At 47.1% G+C, this 17,967-nt stretch overlaps 2 protein-coding genes across 4 annotated transcripts in view; one reads left to right on the forward strand and one right to left on the reverse strand.

The window, feature by feature from the left end:
- Window positions 1–11,485, reverse strand: part of LOC142582428 (limbic system-associated membrane protein-like) — a 218,592-nt gene extending 207,107 nt beyond the window's left edge. For 2 of the 3 annotated variants that reach the window (XM_075692137.1, XM_075692138.1), the window contains exon 1: window positions 10,954–11,483. In XM_075692137.1, coding sequence (XP_075548252.1) covers window positions 10,954–11,041 — 88 coding nt within the window. In that variant the 5' untranslated portion in view covers window positions 11,042–11,483. Of the gene's footprint in view, window positions 1–10,953 lie in introns of all 3 variants that reach the window. The other variant, XM_075692136.1, reaches the window with a different exon arrangement.
- LOC142582427 (uncharacterized) overlaps window positions 8,253–17,967 on the forward strand; it is a 98,450-nt gene continuing 88,735 nt past the window's right edge. Inside the window, exon 1 of the mRNA XM_075692135.1 lies at window positions 8,253–8,361. The gene's annotated coding sequence lies outside the window, so the exon portion shown is untranslated. The remainder of the gene's footprint in view (window positions 8,362–17,967) is intronic.

Consider the following 17,967-nt stretch of genomic DNA (forward strand, 5'->3'; position numbering starts at 1 on the left):
TTTGAAAGCTACCGGATTGAGTCACCGTCTGTGATCCGGACTGAGGAACCGAATGGTATCCCCAGTGGACTTTCTCTTCTTTTAATATTTATGTTCTCTTTCCCCTTTGTAGGGTAGCCAACCGGGCTCAGTCGTGGTTAACCTCCGTACCTTTAATTTATCATTTGCTCTCGAGCAGTGTCTGTGCGCGCAACGAAAGTGATACTATTAGCCTTCCTTGGAGGTTCTGACCTTGAAAAGACGGTCTAGTTAGTTGCTGTGTGTGCTTGTGTCGTTGTGTGCTCGTATGCCTCCTATAAAAGTGTGTTTCATACGTACTCCTCGTTATCCGGAGTGGGATGTCAGGCGTATGGCCTGGCGACCATTTCCAGCACCTCATTAAAGAATGTTTCTCTCAAAATCCTATTGCCGTAATCGAGTACAAAACATCGCGGTCATGACGTATTCCCAGCTCCTGTCATTGCTTCTCGTTCTTACGATACAGAAAAACGTGGCCTCAGAGATTGGCTTTTCTTACTCGGAGAGAGCTTGCGCTGTGGGTATTTGGACACTGCATATTTGGAGCTATTAAAAGAAGCTGCTGTTTTGCAAGCGACCTTAAATTAGTAGTAATTCTAGTGATAATTTATCCAGTAATAATTAGTTTGCCTAAGGCCTGACGCTCAGAGCAGGACTTCCAAAACTGGAGACATACTTCAGCTAAAACTGTCCAAAGGCTAACAACAACATTTCTGAACGACTGCGGAAAATTATTCCAGGAGAAAAAAAAATGTGGCACGGAGCATACATTTTTTTCTCGAAAGAGCTGACTAAGTCATCATTCTCGTTTTGAATTTTTAAGGCGTTTTTCTGCACCGTCTTTTTTAACTAGGCTAAGTAATAAAGTGTGCCAATGTTTGCTGGCTAATTAACAAGTTAGAAAAGCAGCAGAACGCACAGAAGTTGCACGAATACAAAGCTAGGATTTTTCGTCCACTTCAGTTCACATCCTAGAGGCCTATACTTTACGGAAGTTGGTTGCCTGTTATCAAGGAAAGCGCACATAAATTATCCCCAAGTTGAACGAAACGCCTATGAGAGGCGTTCCTTTGGCTCGAAGTTGTTACGTTACGACGCAGAACAACAAGGCTTGTTACGCTTCAGCCACGGTGTAAGTTTCAAATCGGTTTTCGAAGCGCACACAGAAAAAAAGATTAGAAAAACTGAAGCAAAAAGAAACGCTAAGGAGATGCTCCCGGACCTCTGGAAAGTGTCAAGTATGGGGAGCATCTAAGCAAACACCCGCCGGAGTGCATGCCAGGGAGCGTGATAAAAAAAGGGAGGGAGGAAGTGATCTAGTGCCTGGCGAAGTAGATACACATTAAGCGATAGATGCAGTGCAGGATTCCCAGCCTCGTCAATAACCCGTGCAACACGCTAGCTGCTTATATCAGTTTTGCTTTTTTTTTTGTATTTGTTCTAAAGAGCGAACTACAATTTACTATTCCACTTCCACTGTAGTCATGGCACGCGCTACCCTATATCGTTGCGCGGTATCTCAGCACGCTGTACATAAGCTGAAGGAAAGATTATCAATTACTATCACTTACGTGTTCCAAAACATGAAAAAAAATTAAATGAAATAGGACGCCCCACATGTACATTTCTGTAAGGGCAAGCTTGATAGCTGGCCCCACACTTATATATGTCTATTACAAATTGTGCTGAGGAAAGATTGTATTGGCGAGCAACACGACTTTACTATTGTTGTCGTTTTGTTGAGATATACTAGAGAGGTAGGTAAGATATTAACGCCGTTGAAATGGGCTGGAAGTGTTAAACAGTTGGTAAAGAAGATAGAGCGAGTGAGTTAGTGAAACAACTTTATTCAGTCCACAATAGACGCGAGTAAACTCAACGTTACCTGGTAAAGAAGATAGGGTAAATTTTCATCTCATAATGTGGAATATAGGCATAATGAATCCTCGTCTTTACATTTCAGATGGGTCACAATCACGATTTTTCTCACAAGACGACACTTAATATGTAAAACCTGCAAAATTCAATTTCAGACATTCGGTCATGCGGCAAGGGAGGTAGCGTAGACTAGCTAGCATCCTTAAACGTAGTGGCACACATGTGTTACTAAGTTCTGGAAGGACTACATGAAGGCATCGCGTGGTGTAACGTAGCGTCACCCTGCGTTTCCGCCTGGCTCTGACCGCACTACGAAGAGAATCCCACAAGAAAGTCAGATAAGAAAACCAGTATGTCTATATTCATTATTCCCTTTAGTGGCTATGGTTAAAGCTCAGAAAAACAGCAAGAATATGCGCAGAAAAGAAAAAAAAGAAAGAAGCAAGTAGACTACGCTTTTAGCAATTTTCGCGTTTTTAGGACGACTAAGGTGAGCTTTTCTCCGTAGCTCTTGTACTATCAGGCTTTGACTCAATGAAGCAGACTCGCTGATAAGTGATAACCCACATTAAACACTACACTCCGAGGTATGCGTCAAGGCCCTCACTGCTGTGTGGCCGTCATTCTGCCAGCAGATGTTGTGAGGCGCGCTTACTTATAGTCTCACGAGAAGGTGCCGCGCACCAATTGACCCGCAGATAGCGCTACGTTCGCGTTTCTGAGCTCGGTGTGCGCTTCTCAGCACAAAGAGCTCAGAAGCGCAAGCTAGCCGCCGAGAAACGCGATAATGAACGAAACGATTGAAAAGCTCGAATGAAAATTGGCTTGGAGAACCCGGAACATATAGTACGAATAGAAGGGTATAGCTCATCGCGGGAGAAGTTAAAAAATACAAGATCTTAACACAAAATCTTAACGAATGGAAAGGATGACAAAAGCGGCAGTAGCGAGGCAAGGTGGGCCCATCCGTTTCCCAGGGCGGTCACTGCTTGCGTCGTTTGCAGGTTGACCACGATCAAAAACAAACGCCCCTCCTCTTTCACTTTCTTGTCCTCCTTGCGTCTCTTTTGTTTGTTTGAACAATGAGATTGTAAGTCATTTTCCCACTGTCTAAGACAAAGGTCGATTGTTCGAGCTACCTAATGCCATAGCCTCCTGCCGAAACGCTTCTGGAAGACGCATAAAAGGCGAGGACAACTTAATGAATTCATCAGGAGAAGCATCAGTGCGCTTGTTCATGCATAGGTGCGCCTCAATTATTTTTGCTCAATTAGCCTTATTTGAGGCATACCAGTTGCACAATGAGTGAACTAAGCAACTTGACGAAGCACTGGAAATTACGTAGAGGCCATCCTCTTCTGTTTTCCTTTTTTTTCCATTTTCCCTCTTTTTTCCCCACTTATCGTTACACACGTCATTCGGAACTCCGAACTTTGCCCCATCTCAGCGTTCTACGCAAGGGCAAGCCGGCTGCGCGAAGGCTGGAAACTTTAATGCCCGTTGTGGACGACATTACCGCGTTTATGAATCTGGAGCAGCAAAAGAAAAAGTAAATAGAAATAGACAAAATGCACTTTCGGGGGCCGTAATCCTATACGACGCTGATTTTGCCGGCACGAACACGCGTGCGTGGCAGTAGGCACGTTCGTAAACTACGCCAGGAACAACGCCGGAAATGTCGGCTCTACACAGCGATATCATGGACTGCGGCCGAGAAGATGGGAGAAAGCGAGCAAGAGAGAGAGAGAAAGAAAGAGAGGTTAAAGGGGGGCTTCTTTTGCCCACGCGACGGAAGGAAGGTGTTTCGTAAATACGCCTTCGCTACCTCCTATCAGTGGGGGTTCGCTCGTAAAGAGGAGACCAGGATTCCAAGGGGAAAAAAAAAGAGAAGAAAGAAAGAGAACAAAAACTAAAAAAAAAATGAAGGAAGCAATGGGTGTCTGTTGGCCGCGTTCTCGAGCAGGCAAACAGCCCACGGTGGTCCTCGCAGGCGGCGCGCAGCAGGAAGCTGTCCTAAAGCAAGGGGATTGCACCTTCCTTCGTCCTTGACAGCTAACGTCGCAGTGTGTCAGTGACCGTCGCGAGCTTGTAGATAGAATCCAGGTTGGAGCTCTCCGTTGGAGGCAGTCACTGCCCCGGAGAGGCAGTGTTGTACATTTTGTGAAACGAAGTGAACGTGTTTCTCTCTCTCTATTGTCTTCGTCCCTTCAGCACTGAACGGCCTTGCATTCGACGGGGAAAAGAAATAAATCGCCTAGGGTTATATGGATTCGTTGTCATCACTAGGAATCCATACAACTCTGGGCGCCTGAAAGCAGCCTGGGAGCGCAATTTTACTAGCCTCACAAAGAAATTGGCGACGTGAATAACGTGAAACATGAGCCTGCAGTTCTCAAGGAAAAGGCGAACAATAGCATGCAGGGTGGCGAAATTACTCGCGTCGTCAGCGCACTTGGCAGCATGTGAGTCTTGATAGACAAGGTGTAATCCTATCGCCAGCCGAAAATCTTGTCGACTTCTTTTTGTCATTTAAAAACTCCGAGAGAAGTAAGGAAATCAGTGGCAACCATTCGACTGATTGTTCATAGCCCCACCGACATTTACTGCAGAATGCGAATCAAACTGTCGCAAAAGAAACAGCAAGAAACAGCAAACAAACGCGAAGTGATCGCAACGTTGCGAAAAGGGCCAGTTGGTTTTACGCTGTACTGTGCTCCTTAACAGTGCGGTTCGACATCTACAATTGCAAGCGATGCCACGGCGTTACGTGCGCCCTGACGCTCGTATATTGCACCTCGGCCCCGTAACATTTGTAACCCCGCTACCGGGTCGCGCCAAAGCACGCTCGCAGAGGAGTGCAGCGGGGGCAGAGCAGGGATGACGAGGGAAAGTTGCGACTGCCGCGCACCGCGTTCCGAAAGCACGTAGGCGCGGGGCGCAAAGTTCGCCAGAAGATAAGCGAAATCCGAGGGAAAGGGAGAAAGGATCCAGCCATCTCAGCGGTGCGCTTTCCTATGTACAACGTGTTCCCAAAACGACGTCCGCCGAAAACTGCTCTGTCCTGGGAGGCGACAGCGGTAGAGAAGACGGGGAAGGACACGGTGGCTGGCTGGCGGGCAGGCAGGCGGCTGGGACGTCGTCGGTGCTACGCGACTTGTCGAGGCGATGAGAAGACAACAGTTTGGGAAGCACCAGGCAGACGGGGCAAGATACGGGAGAAGGGAGGGGCGAGCATGCCGCGGCACTTGGGCAAGCATGGCCCCGCGCTCACGTCACGGCGATAAAATAGCCCGCGACTTCCCTCACTGCCTCTATGCTCTTCAAAACTGCTTCTAGTTGCTGTGGGACTTCAAGCGGACCGTGGACGCCATCGCAGAAGCTCTCTTTTCGAGCATGCTGGGTGCCCATATCGCGTTTTTCGAGAAGATGGCCCAGTGTTTACCTTGCAGCGGCCCGTCGCGGTTCGCCTGGCCCCCGCTGAAACGACGCGACAGTCCCAAGTTTACGGGATCCTTCCTCGGGGAGCGCGCGAGGCAGAATGGAGCAGCTGCTGTATGTTGGGTCGAGAAGATCACGTGGGCGTTTTTGCGACCGTCGAACGTGGGAGGTGTTCCGCTCGTTTCTGGGTCTTGTGCGTCACGGGGTCAGCGAATAAACATTGCGGTGCTTTGTTTTTTTTTTTTTCTTTTTTTTGCTCGCGCCGTGATACCGCGGAGGTTCGCGAGAAAGGCGAGAGAAAATGGTTGTCCGTTCACTGCGTTTATGCGTCGCGACGCCGCCGCCTTGGGATAGGAAATTGTGGTGGAGAGAGTGCTGCCAAACTGTAGCTGACAGGCAGCACCTGACTGGCCCGGTTGTGGCCTTTGCCATTATATTTCTCAGCAGCATAAAATAACCAACCAGATTGCGAAGCATAAACTATGCACCCTACTAGAGTATGCAGTATGCTCCTTCCTCGCGCTCTCGTCGAGCGAACAGCCCGGCCCGAGCTCCACTTTCTCTTCGTTACGATATATATATATATATATATATATATATATATATATATATATATATATATATATATATATAGACTGCATGGGAAAATGTGAAGTACTGTGTGTGTTTGCGAGAGAGAGAGATAAATGCCGCAAGGAACTTCATATGCAGCAACTGTGTTAAATCTGTAACTATACTATCAATCACTTCTTTTTCTTTATTGCAATCTCGTTCCAGAGAAATTGAACGCGATGCGGAAGCACAATACGATACATCGGCTTCCTCAATTATGTCTCGTTATGCGTTAGCCAACCCACATTCTATCTTCCACGAGTTGTTCCGTCAGACGTCATTCTCCGCACAAAATAAAATTCAAAGTTGGATGCCACTCGTACCAGCTTTGTTGCCGGCGGACTTGTTGCCTCGCACAGCCTCGCTTAACCTACAGACACCGTTTCGTTCATAGGTCGCCATATGGTGCGCAGGTGTTCAAGATCACCTCGCTTAATATTATTATGATTATTTGTTTTGAAAACATATATACTTTTGACAGGAAAGGGAGTAGGCTAGCAACTGCCACCGGAAAGAGCACAACGCTTGCCTACTCTTCAGAAAGGAGGAGACAAACATAGAAATGGAAGATATGAAGGGAAAAAAAAAGAAAGAAATAGCAACATGAAAAATCTCAAAGAACAAAGCTGTACAGACAGTACAGATTACACACAGCTTAGATCTCTCACCAGATCCATGCGCATATCGCGACTGGCGAAACCGGTGGGGTTTCACAAAAGCAGTGACAATCAACGACTGAAAACAGAGTTTTGCAATTGCATTACCGAACCTGCAAGTGTGTTGAATGCATGAGTCCAGGCATGCCTGCGAGTGCATTTTGACATTGGCTGAGACTATTCCCGTGTGAGTTACGCAGTCGCTGTTACTGTTTGTCGAGACTTTGTGTATTTGCTCTGCAGAAGCAACAATTGATAGAAAGATTTGGATATAGATAGTTCAGATCACTCAGGTAAAAGCAGTAAGCACAGTTCCAGTTGTACAAAGCAGAAACTAGAGTGGAAGCATCAAGTTGAATTTGACTGTCGTATAACCAAGAATATATTGATGCGTATGTATAAGTTTTGTGTATCAAGTTTTAACATTCTGACAACACAACCCAAGCAAGGCGTGTAAAGAGAGAGGGCTATGGTCTCTTACTGGCACTTCTCGCATTGCTCCCATCTTTCTTTAAAGAACCTTTTCTTTGAAATAAACACAATTTCAAAACGAAAAGATTGCAAAAATGTCCATTGTTTTGTTAGTTATGTTATTTTCGTTGCTGGTAACTTTTGTAGAATTCAGTCTTTCTCAGAGCATGGCTAAGAATAGGTTGGATCAGTCACGCGCTTGGAATTCTTCGTGACTCACGGAGACAGAGGCAATCCCCCTAAGACTGATATATTTTTTGTGTCTGCGTGTTTGTCTGTGTTTGTGATTTAGTTCACTTCATTGCTTTGTTTTCACTGAATGTTTCATTTTCGCCAAGTCGTTCTTGAAGCTTGCTCCCGTTTCCTGGCTTAACCCCGTGGAATAAAAAAAAAATCGTCCTTCATTTCCGCAGCAGAAAATTTCCTTGCCGCTGACTATAACTTGCACAACTTAACGCAAAGAATACAGAAGCACTCGAGCGCCGCTTTCGACACGTCCAGACGGAGACAACTGCAATCCATCAACCTTGCCTCTCCAACAGCGCTGCGGCCAAAGTCTCAGCCATCCGAATGCATCATGCGGTGGAATTTGCTTGACCGGGAGAGGAACAAAAAAGAACGAAGATAGCCTGTTTGAGCGACCGCAGTTTGGTATACACACTGTGGTGCAACCTCGTGGAAGTAACCGCGAAAACAATTTCGAGCTCTGCGGCGCTCTGTCGTGAACTCGCCTGTGTTGCTCTTATGTCTGTTTACAGAACGACATTACTGGTTTGACTTGTTCTTCGCGAAGCGTCAACAAACACTGTTTCTGTTGCCCGGAGCAACGCCACATATTATTTCTGGTCTCGGAAATCAGTCGCTGTTGAAGCCGCGAGGACAAGCAACAAGAGAGGGAAGATATTCTATCCCGATATTTTCTTTGTAACTTAGAGAGCAACTGCAACCACGACGGGAAATTGAAAGTACAAGAACAAGCTTGTGTGTTCTTGCGTTTTCTTATCGCCGCATTGTGCGATAAACGCAAGGCGAGTCCTCCCTCGCGCTACTTCCGAAGTCGTTCCTGCACAATGTTTGCTTGCAAATAACGCCTCAGCTAACCCAGTGCTCAGAGCTAACATGTCAATTCGCACCTGTGCTTCAATGTTTTTTATTTCTTTTTTTTCAGCCCTCCGGCGGTGGTGTCATCATCGTCGAGCAGGGTCGTTCAAAGGACTCGACCTTCTACGCTAATTGCCCTCTTTGTTTATTTGGAAACGTGGTCATGAAGAGCTGGAAAAGTTTTCGAGTAAGTCGCAATACTTTGGCGATACAAAGACTGAAATATCGAACACTGTCGAGTAGAAAAGGAAAAGCTGCGGTTCGCCGAGGCGTAGCACGTCTTTATTTCGTCGTCACCTTATTCCGAGCAAGCGTAGCAGACTGCCGCATGGCAAGCCGAATGCTCTCCCGCGGTAAAGCCGGCGTCAACCTTGCCCTTTTATCTGTGCCTACGCAAAGCGAGTTGATATTTCAATTTGGTCGCCACGCATCCACGGAGGGAAAAGCGTCGTGCCGACGCCGGCCCAGATTATTTTCTCGTGGCGCCACTTCTCGCGTTCTCGCCGAACAATTATCGGGCGCTGAAAATCCATTACTTCCGCAGCGCTCGCCCCATATCGTCGCGACAGCAATTAATTGAGGGAAAGTTCGGGCCTCGCGATCGACGCTTTCCGCCTGATTTAAGTCCTTGCCTAAGAGAATAAACAGTGAACTATATTTTTGAGCTCGTTTTCGTTTCATCAACCAACATCGCCCACCCGTTACGTATTCAGCCGTGGGCGAGCTGAGAGCGAAATATATGCGTATGAAGTTTTGCATTTGCTGGACAATATATCTACACACATAATTCATTTATCTACGTGGTTTAAACGACCACGTACCTGTTTGCTACAGCGGACGAACAAGCACCGATAGGGAAGTTTGAACGTAAACAACAAGATGGCTTGACTTACCGGTTGTATTGACCGGTCCTTTGTAAGCGAAAGCAAAAGACAGTTTCACGTAAAATCTATCAGGGTTAATATGCATACATTTTTCTTTCGGAATAGCATTAACGGTTTTCGTTTCCATTTGTTCGCGAAAGTATATATTTTGTTATCAAGGGTTTACCAAGTTTATAGCTGCTACTTCTCGCCTTCTCAGTGTGTTCGATTCTGCTATTCGCTCTTACCTGGCGCAACCGTAACAATAAGTTATTTGTGCAGTCTGCAGAAAATCTGTAGATATCTGTGGAATTTTTATAAACGGCGTTCCTCGTGATTTTGCCCGACTCTTGCCTACAGATTTTCTGCAAATTAATGTGCGGGATTCTTTGCATAACATTAAACCGACACAAATAGATTTACTAACGACGTTGCGTGTCGACAGGACGTACACCTTTTGTACCCAAAAGTACAAGTATGAAAGAAAGCAAAACAGCCTACACGAAGCATACATAAAAACTTACGGACTGTGTGAGTTTTTCTCCGCGGACCGGCTACAGAACACGCCATTCATGCGGAGTATAGCCGGTGCCCTTCCCCGCCTTTGAGTGGTTCCGACATTTCATATTTTTATCTGAAAACGAGCCCGTCTACCTGTAACGCAATGGCAAAGCTTCGTATGCAGGGCCTATATTTTATAACTTTCCATTTAGCTTTCCATTTTTTGCTCTTTTATCGCGCGTCGCGTCGAATGACCGATCACAGCGATAACACCTGCGCCGCGGCGTCCGAGTCACGGCCGAGCCAACAACAAAAGACGAGAAGAATGGGAAATGAAGTGGACTATTAAAAGACACGGCACTTGTGTGCGGCGTTTGGAAGCAGCGAACGTACGGACCATCGCCGACGCGTCGCCCGCGCCGCCAGAGGCTGCGGCTGAGCAAACACGCGAAATGGCAACGCCCGCCCGTCCGTGTCCGCTCTTATGAAGAGGATTTCAGCGCAGCCCGAGAAGCGCCCCACAGCCGCCGGCACATCGCTCTCACCCCAACCTTCAGGACGCTTTCTTGCACCAGCCTTCGGAAGGGCCGAATAAAAACCGGCCCTCTGCAAGGCCTGGTGAAGATTGGATCCTCTCAACACAGTTTGCTGATCGGATTGAGAGAAAAGGCGAAGAAGTTCAGTGCCGGAATCGAATTGAAGAGCCACCGAAGCCGCCTGCGCAGCTATAGAACTGAGAGGTGTTTGGGCCCCGGCCACGCTGGGTGGCTGGAAAGAGTAACGGGAGGCTCTTGAAGAGGCGTCGAGCGGGTCGGCCCGTTTGACCGAAGCTCCTCGAGTGCACGCTAAGCACTCTTCGCCGCAAACCGAGGAGCGTGGCGGGAATGCTGAGAGCAGCCAGGCGTTTTGTACCAAGTTGCGTCTTACTTTCTTTGGGAAAAGGAGCTTCCGGCACTCGACAACAGTTCGGTAGGTCGGGGGTAACCAGTGGAGTATTAGTTATGGTTCGGCGTCTACATCGGCTCAACGCTTAAGAGAACCCACACTACTACCACGGAAACAAAGTAAATAAACAAATGAAACATCACATTCTCCCACCTAATGAGCTAAGGCAGCGATAGCTCAGTACTTACATCGTCAGAAAGAGTAAACAGTGCCAGTTAAATATAAGAAGTGTGTTCTCGGCACCGAGGAAAAAATGTATTTGCGAGAGATTTACCAGCATGGGATGCGAGGCAGTGAGACACGCCCTGCCGTTTCATCGCATTTCAGTAACTGATTTCGGTTATGAGGCGTACGATTAGTAACGATATTACAGAAAAATAATTACAAGGTGCGAAGATTAAAAGCCAATGTCCCCATGCATAATACGGTGCACTACTTTGTGCTTAAGCCGAAGCAAAGCGGTTACTCACCTTTTACTGAGGAGTCTCCGAGTAAGATCCCAAGGAGCAGAAAGGCCACCGCCGAACCGTAGCACACACAATTTCCCACGCGTCGCATCGTCGCTGATAGAGTCGAGCGCGAAGCAAGTCAGCAAACCAAATGGCAAAGAGTAAGTACAAGAACCTAACTAAGCACTGGGCGTCTCAAGTTGCTCCCGAACACTCGCGAGCAGCGAGCTTGCCGGAGTGAAATTGCAATTTGACAGCTCCTTATCTGCTTTAGCAAAACAGGGCAGTCTGCAGAAAACGCCCGCGTTCCGGATACGCAAGAAATTTCGGAGAAAATGCGCAGAGAAAGCGAGTCCAGCTGAAGGCAGCAGCAGCAGCAGCAGGCCTGGACAGCGTCGTTCGTGTGCGCGGGATGGGACGGTCGGACCGGGGGGTGCGAGCCGAAACGTCCGATCCGAGAAGACACGGAGAGGAGAGGAGCCCGGGCACCGTCAGCCGCGCCGTAGCCACTACACGCACCAACTCGCGACTCGCCGTCGGTGCCGCTGCCGCCACCGCGCGAAAAAGCTTCCGCGCGCGCTCGCGCCCGTTACGTCACCACGCGAGCCTCCCGAGGCGACCAATAGCGAGCCGCGCCGCACACGCGCGCGAGGAAAGAAAGTCGCGCTCGCCGCGCGCTCTCGAGAGAGCGTGCGCGGGACGCGCGGCAAACGGCGCTCGTGGATGGAACTATTTTCGTTGCGCTGCTGTCCCATCGCCGCGGCGCGCAGCAGAGCATGACGGCGGGTCAGGGCAGCGTGCTGAGTCAAGTGGGAAACGCCGTGAGCCAGGATGTTGCTCTCTCGCTGGCCGGTGCGGGCTGGAAAAGACGGTTACGTGGTCCCGGTGGTGGCCCTTTCGAGCGGTGAAGTGGCGTTCCCGAGTCTGGTTGCTCTTTCGTCGTCAACTCGGTCGCTCGCTTGCTGGCTTTCCGGGGAATGGCGTGATTCGAGATGACTGATGTTCCGTCTCTCCTAGAGCTAGCACGGGGTGATAAATGAACCCTGTGCCGGGCGGGAACAACATGCTCGGCCTCTCTGCGGAGTGTGCCGCAGCAGTGCCAACGACGAGGTGCCTGCGCCGGCAGGTCGGAGGTGTGATGCCGTGCGTAGGTGGCTTGGCCCTTCCCTCTATCCTCTTGCGCTCGGGTCCACGGCTAATTGGGTCACCTGAAAGCCCGCACTCTTGCGACAGCAGGCCGCAGTTTAACGTGGAACACGAGATGGGCGTGAAATTCCGCCTGTGCGACTGGAAGATAAGGCTCTGTTTCTTTGCTCTTTCCTTGTACTCGAAGTTCTCACCCCTCGCCCAACTGTTCTTTCTGTTTTCTTCTTATTATAATTATTTGTTATGTTGATTGAGGTGCATTCGCACGTTACACTGGTGGAACATAGAGCCTGTGCGTTCATGCGTGTGATAGTTGTGGTGACAGAGCGTCTGGCACGGAAACTACGCTCCAAATACGGTATGAAGAGGCGACCTTATAAACAAATATCTTAATCAAAATGACGCTGACGGACGACGTGAAAATTATACTTCTTATGAACACCGGAAGCAGACATGTTGTCACGTTCAAGACTCAAGAGCTCGTTCCTTATAGCTATGACGGATGGGCAAATGGGTTGGCTCAATTCATAACAATGCTGCCCGAGTTCTTTATGGTTAGGTTTCCGTGGTGGTGCGCCGTCCGTGATGAGTATGCCATTCACAGCGAAGGGTTCTACGGCCGAAAGTAAGCCTTCTAAAACTAGATCAAATATATTACACAGTTTTAGATGCATTCACAGCAAAGCTTCCCTAAGTGCATATAGAAGAAAAGCATGATTCAAAACACATCGACGGGTGACGAAAGCCAGTATATGGCACAATTTTATTGTTCATTCGTGAAACATGAGCATGCAAAATTTCATGCTACGTTATTCTTTTCATTACGTTTCTATTACGTTTATTAGCGTTAAAAACGCGAACCATTGTTGACCATCGCAACCCATGACAAATGGCACAACCATTTCCAAAGGAATTCTCGTTCTTTTGCATACTATGCTGAAAACCGGCTAGTCAGAATAAATCCTTGTTAGAGTTCGCTAAAATTCACAGCTCGCAATTTTTTTTTACTGTACATTTGCGCTACAGTGTGCAAACTATACACTTAGTCGGAGCAAAGCAAAGGCGTAAAGCATATAGGCAGCATTTAGTGCGTATTATCATGTAGCTAACTACAACGAGATAGAGAGAAAGAAAGCAAGGAGAGAACAGCTAGGGAGGTTAACCAGACGAGCGTCCGGTCTGCTTGCCTACACTGGGAATAAGACAAATGAGGAATAAAAAGAGAGAAAAAAGGCAAGAGTCTATAAATGGTCAGACAGGCCAGTGCCTTTCAAGAACTACACCACTGCACGGATAGCCTTTAAGCGCTTGGGACGGATGCGGCCCTGGTCCGAATATCTTCGACTCAGAAAATTGTCTCGAGTCCAGCCGGTTTAAAGTGGCTTGGAGAGAGAGGCGTTGTACGTCGTAGCGAGCACATGGATATACAACAGGTTTTCAATGGTTTCTTCGCACGTACACAGGAGCCGCAAGTCACGTTATCGGCCATTTCAATACGGTAGGAGTAAGCGTTCGCAAACGCCACTACAATGAGAGTCTGTAAAATTAAAATGTACCCCTGGTATTACGCGCGTAGCCGGGAACTGAAAGTTGCAGCTCAGTCGCTTTGCGATTCACTTCGAAGCCACTTGTTGCCCTAACCATAAGCTTCACAATCATAGTGTACACGAGAGACAATAGGCTGACTTACACCTTTCTGTTTAGTTCACCTCGATGTATCGCCTGTTTGTTGTCATACGCGCATGCAACAAATACGCCAATCACATATATACTGCAAAATACACATTGTAAATAAGTGAATAGCTTCAGTGCGTACCGCTTTAAACGTTGGATGCCACTGAATATAACGTTTTTGTAGCATTTGTTGCAGACAACGAATATGCAAAAGTAATTCTTGTGGCTCAAATGGTTTTTTACATCTCCCATAGAGGATAAATACAAATTAGAAAACAAAAAAGGGCCAAGAACGCAATATCCAGAACACGCCAAATGAATCTACTGAAGTCGCTCAAAGAAGGAAATCTAAAAGGAAAGGGCTTTATGTGAATTCTTGAGCAATATTATATCACTTTCTCTTTCCGTTTATTTAGCTTCCTATAATGTTTCTTTCTTCCTAAACGTATCTTGATTTTGTTTTACTTCATACATACGCTACAAATCTTAGCCAAACCTTTCTTTTTCTTTTCTTTCTTCTCGCACCAACGCAGCCGTCTTCTTCTTTTTCTTTCTTTTTTTTACGTGAGCGTGCACAACGACTGAACTTATGTTTAAATCCAGTTTGTCTGTAGTCAGTCTAGATAATGAAGCGTTGCAGGCTGACGCCAAGACCGTATATTACACTGGCAGCTTTCGGGCTAAATGGTAAACAGGAATTCAACGTGCGTGCAGCGAGAAAGAGAGATTATAAAAGCAGGTAGATTAAATTATGGGGTTTTACATGCCAAAACCACGATCTGATTATGAGGCACACCGTAGTGGGGGTCTCCGGAGATTTGGGCCCACCTGAGGTTCTTAACGTTCACCTAACTCTAAGCACATGGGTGTTTTCATATTTCACCCCCATCGAAATGCAGCCGCCGTGGCCGGGATTCGATCCCGCGACCTCCTGCCCAGTAGCCCAACACCATAGCCACTGAGAAACCACGGCGGGTAAAAGCAGAGAGATCAGCCGTAAAAAGCTGTCCCCTTGAACTGATACTTGGGGAAGGGAGAAGAGGAAGGAAGAGGGGCGAGAGAGTGCGGATGGCGATGACAGTGTACAGGGAATGATATATACACGTGCGCAGCGCATTCAATTAAATCAAGGAAGTCTTTGTAGAGGACTGCCCGACTTTGCTACAAACTCACTAAAAGGCTCAAAATGTTCTTGACAGCAGCTCATCACTCACACAAACTTGAAGTGAATAATTATTTAAGTCAGGGGCTGCACTTAGAGTGACCATTGGAATTCTGACCTCGAATCTGAGGAGTTACGATGGGTCACGTGATCTGCCACTTAACTAAAATTAGCTTTCATTTAAACAATCCAATCCTCTATATTCTTACATCAGCAAGGAGTATGGTGATACTAAAAAGGGAGAAAAACTAGTACTCTACCTGTATAGCAAACGCCATTCGTTTCAGTTACGTATGGATGGCCTAGGGAGAAAACCATGTCGATCCTTCTTTCATGGAATGAGAAAGATGCATTCCGGGAAGCAATCAATTACTTGTAGAACTAACTTTCCATCTTGTTTCCCTTTTAACTTTCTTTTAATTCATCTTGCACTGCAGCCCCACAGCTTCGCCAATTTCTTCATACGCTTGTGCGATCGTTTTCACCCTCAACTGCACTGGGTTTTATGTCATCATGTGCAAACACCACATAGGAGCACGAATACAACTGACCAAGTATCGAGAAATCCAGCTCACCTGCGTTTCGCACAATTCGAATTGCTCAGCGTTAATACCCACGCCTTCATTACCTGAGTCGCAATCAACACCTCCGTCTGCCATCCGGTCTATCACGGCATGACGTCGGCCTTCTAGCCCCTGCACAGCTTTCGGTAACATTTACAGATACGTAATGTTTTCGCATCATAATGGCCGACAGTGCGTTCTGACTTTTCCACCTGAAGCGAAATGGTCACGCCTCTTCATTGTTCAAATTGTTTAATTAATAATTTAATGAATCTTCTGTGATTTCATGTCCCACAACCACAATATAGTTATGAGGCACGCCGGGGGACTCCAAATTAATTTGGGCGGCCTGGGTTTTTTTAGCGTCGACCTAAATCGAGGTACACGAGCGTTTTTGCATTTCACCCCCATCGAAATGAGGCCGCCGTGACCAAAATCCAACCCGCAACCTCTGGCTTAGCAGCGCTTAGCAAGCTACCGCGGCGGGACCCCTTCCTTGTGAGCGCCCTTGTTTTTATTGATAGCAAAGAGCAGCACTGATCACCTCCACATGATAGAAGCCGAACAATTGCCCGCTTACTGAAATCAAGCTTCTCGGACACTGTCTTGCAATGACATCAGCTCGAGCGTCTTTAAAGGCGCTGGACGCTACTTGAAAAAAAAAAAAAACAAGAAGAAGAAGAAGGAGAGAAACATAGTTCAATAGACTGCGACGCATACTATGACTGCGTGTAACGCATACTATGACTGCGTGTATATTGCTGTATGACTGACTGTGACACATTCACAGACAGCCTCAGACAGTTAGTTCATGCCTCCATTTTTTTTTTAAAGAAAACTTTTTGCTTATATTTTCTAGTGTATTTTCCGCTACCAGGGGTTAACGGCAAATGGGTAGCTAGAAAGGACCCCCTTTGCCCATCTTTCCCCTTTCTTTTCTGGAGAATGTAGCCAAAGTGCACCGCCTTCCTCCTTTTCTTCTAGAAACGAAGCAGAAAAGGAAATTTGCATAGCCAGAGTGGTTATACCCTCTCTACCCAGAGGGTAGTCGCTCTGGATACACAGTAGTGATTCTCTGGGTACCCACTGCAGGGTACTTAAAGCAGGGTACAACTTCACATCCAGTACAAGGTATACTCAATAGGAGATGCTGTTGTTGTTCTTGTTGCTGTTCTTCTGAGTGGCTGTGGCGCATACCCACAGTGGGGGATTGGCCATCAATCGGGTGGTTAAATTAGGTGTATAAAAACAAGGAAGTTAACAATTTGAATATTGGAGCTTAAAAATTAAAATTTTTGTGTGGGGGAGAAAATCAATCGGAAGAACACCGTGCATAAAAAAATTAATATTAAATAAATAAATAAATAAATAGAAAGCTATGATGGGGAGGGACGACGATCAGTTTAACATGGTGATCGATTGGTTTCAATTAGGCAATTTTGGATTGCCAAGCAAACATTTCTGCGACTGAACCCAATAATGCAGGCTCCGAAATATAGGATCACAAGCACTGATAAGTTTAGGCCAATATTGTGAAACGGGATTTCCAGTAGCCCTTTCCTTATAACAGAAAAACGCCTACAAGACAACAATAAATGGTCTATTGTGTCCGCTTCACCATAGAATGAGCATAATGGTGAGGGGACCAGACTAGACCTGTGTAGATAGAAGTTCAACGTTGGTATACGGCAGCGCAGCCTCGGGATGGGAGAGATACCGTCTGGTTAACCTCTTTCTCTTTCTTTCTAGCTCTCTTCTGCTCAAGCTATTCGGTTCCTTGAAATATAGCTGACGAGTCGGTGGGACAAATTACGGATAGCACAAGAGGCTGACAGCATTGCTAACGGTTCTGCAGCGTGGCTTTCTGCATCGCACTCTGTGGACAGGCCTCTCCATTATAATGAAGACGGTCAATAAGAAGACGACAGCCCAGGCGCAGGCAGCAACGCCAGCGCCATACGCGAGATCGGCGCTCGACCTGAACAGAGCTTTCTTCGTGCGAGCTTTTTTGAATCTGCAGCTCTCGTAGAATAAGCCTCCTTTAAACATCAAAAAGCGAAAAATATGGCGAGAGCACAGCGCGTGTCTTTTCCTGTTGCAAACATGCTTCTTCACACAAGTAGTTCTGCAAGCAGGATATTGAGGGAGGAGGGGGTGGGGGCTGAAGGGAGGTGCCCTACCTTCGACCTGCGAACGCTGGACGTCACCCAGATGCAGTAGGCCGAGTAGTGCTACAAGGGTCGATACGTTCAGAAGTTCCAGGTCAGCGACCTCGTTTCACGCCGCACGCACACAACCAGCCGCGGACCTAAGGAACACCAACCTCTCAATGTGGCACTTAACCCGGCATTACTGAAAAGAAAATACAGAAGCAGTTCGGGATCACGTATTTCACGCGGTGTTTGCAAACCTTTACTAATCAAATTGAAGCCTTGCTGATATTTGAAGCCACCTGTTTGGACCGCATGTTGCCACAACTATACGTCTCAT

This window comes from Dermacentor variabilis, chromosome 5, assembly GCF_050947875.1.
Source record: "Dermacentor variabilis isolate Ectoservices chromosome 5, ASM5094787v1, whole genome shotgun sequence".
Lineage (NCBI taxonomy): Eukaryota > Metazoa > Arthropoda > Arachnida > Ixodida > Ixodidae > Dermacentor > Dermacentor variabilis.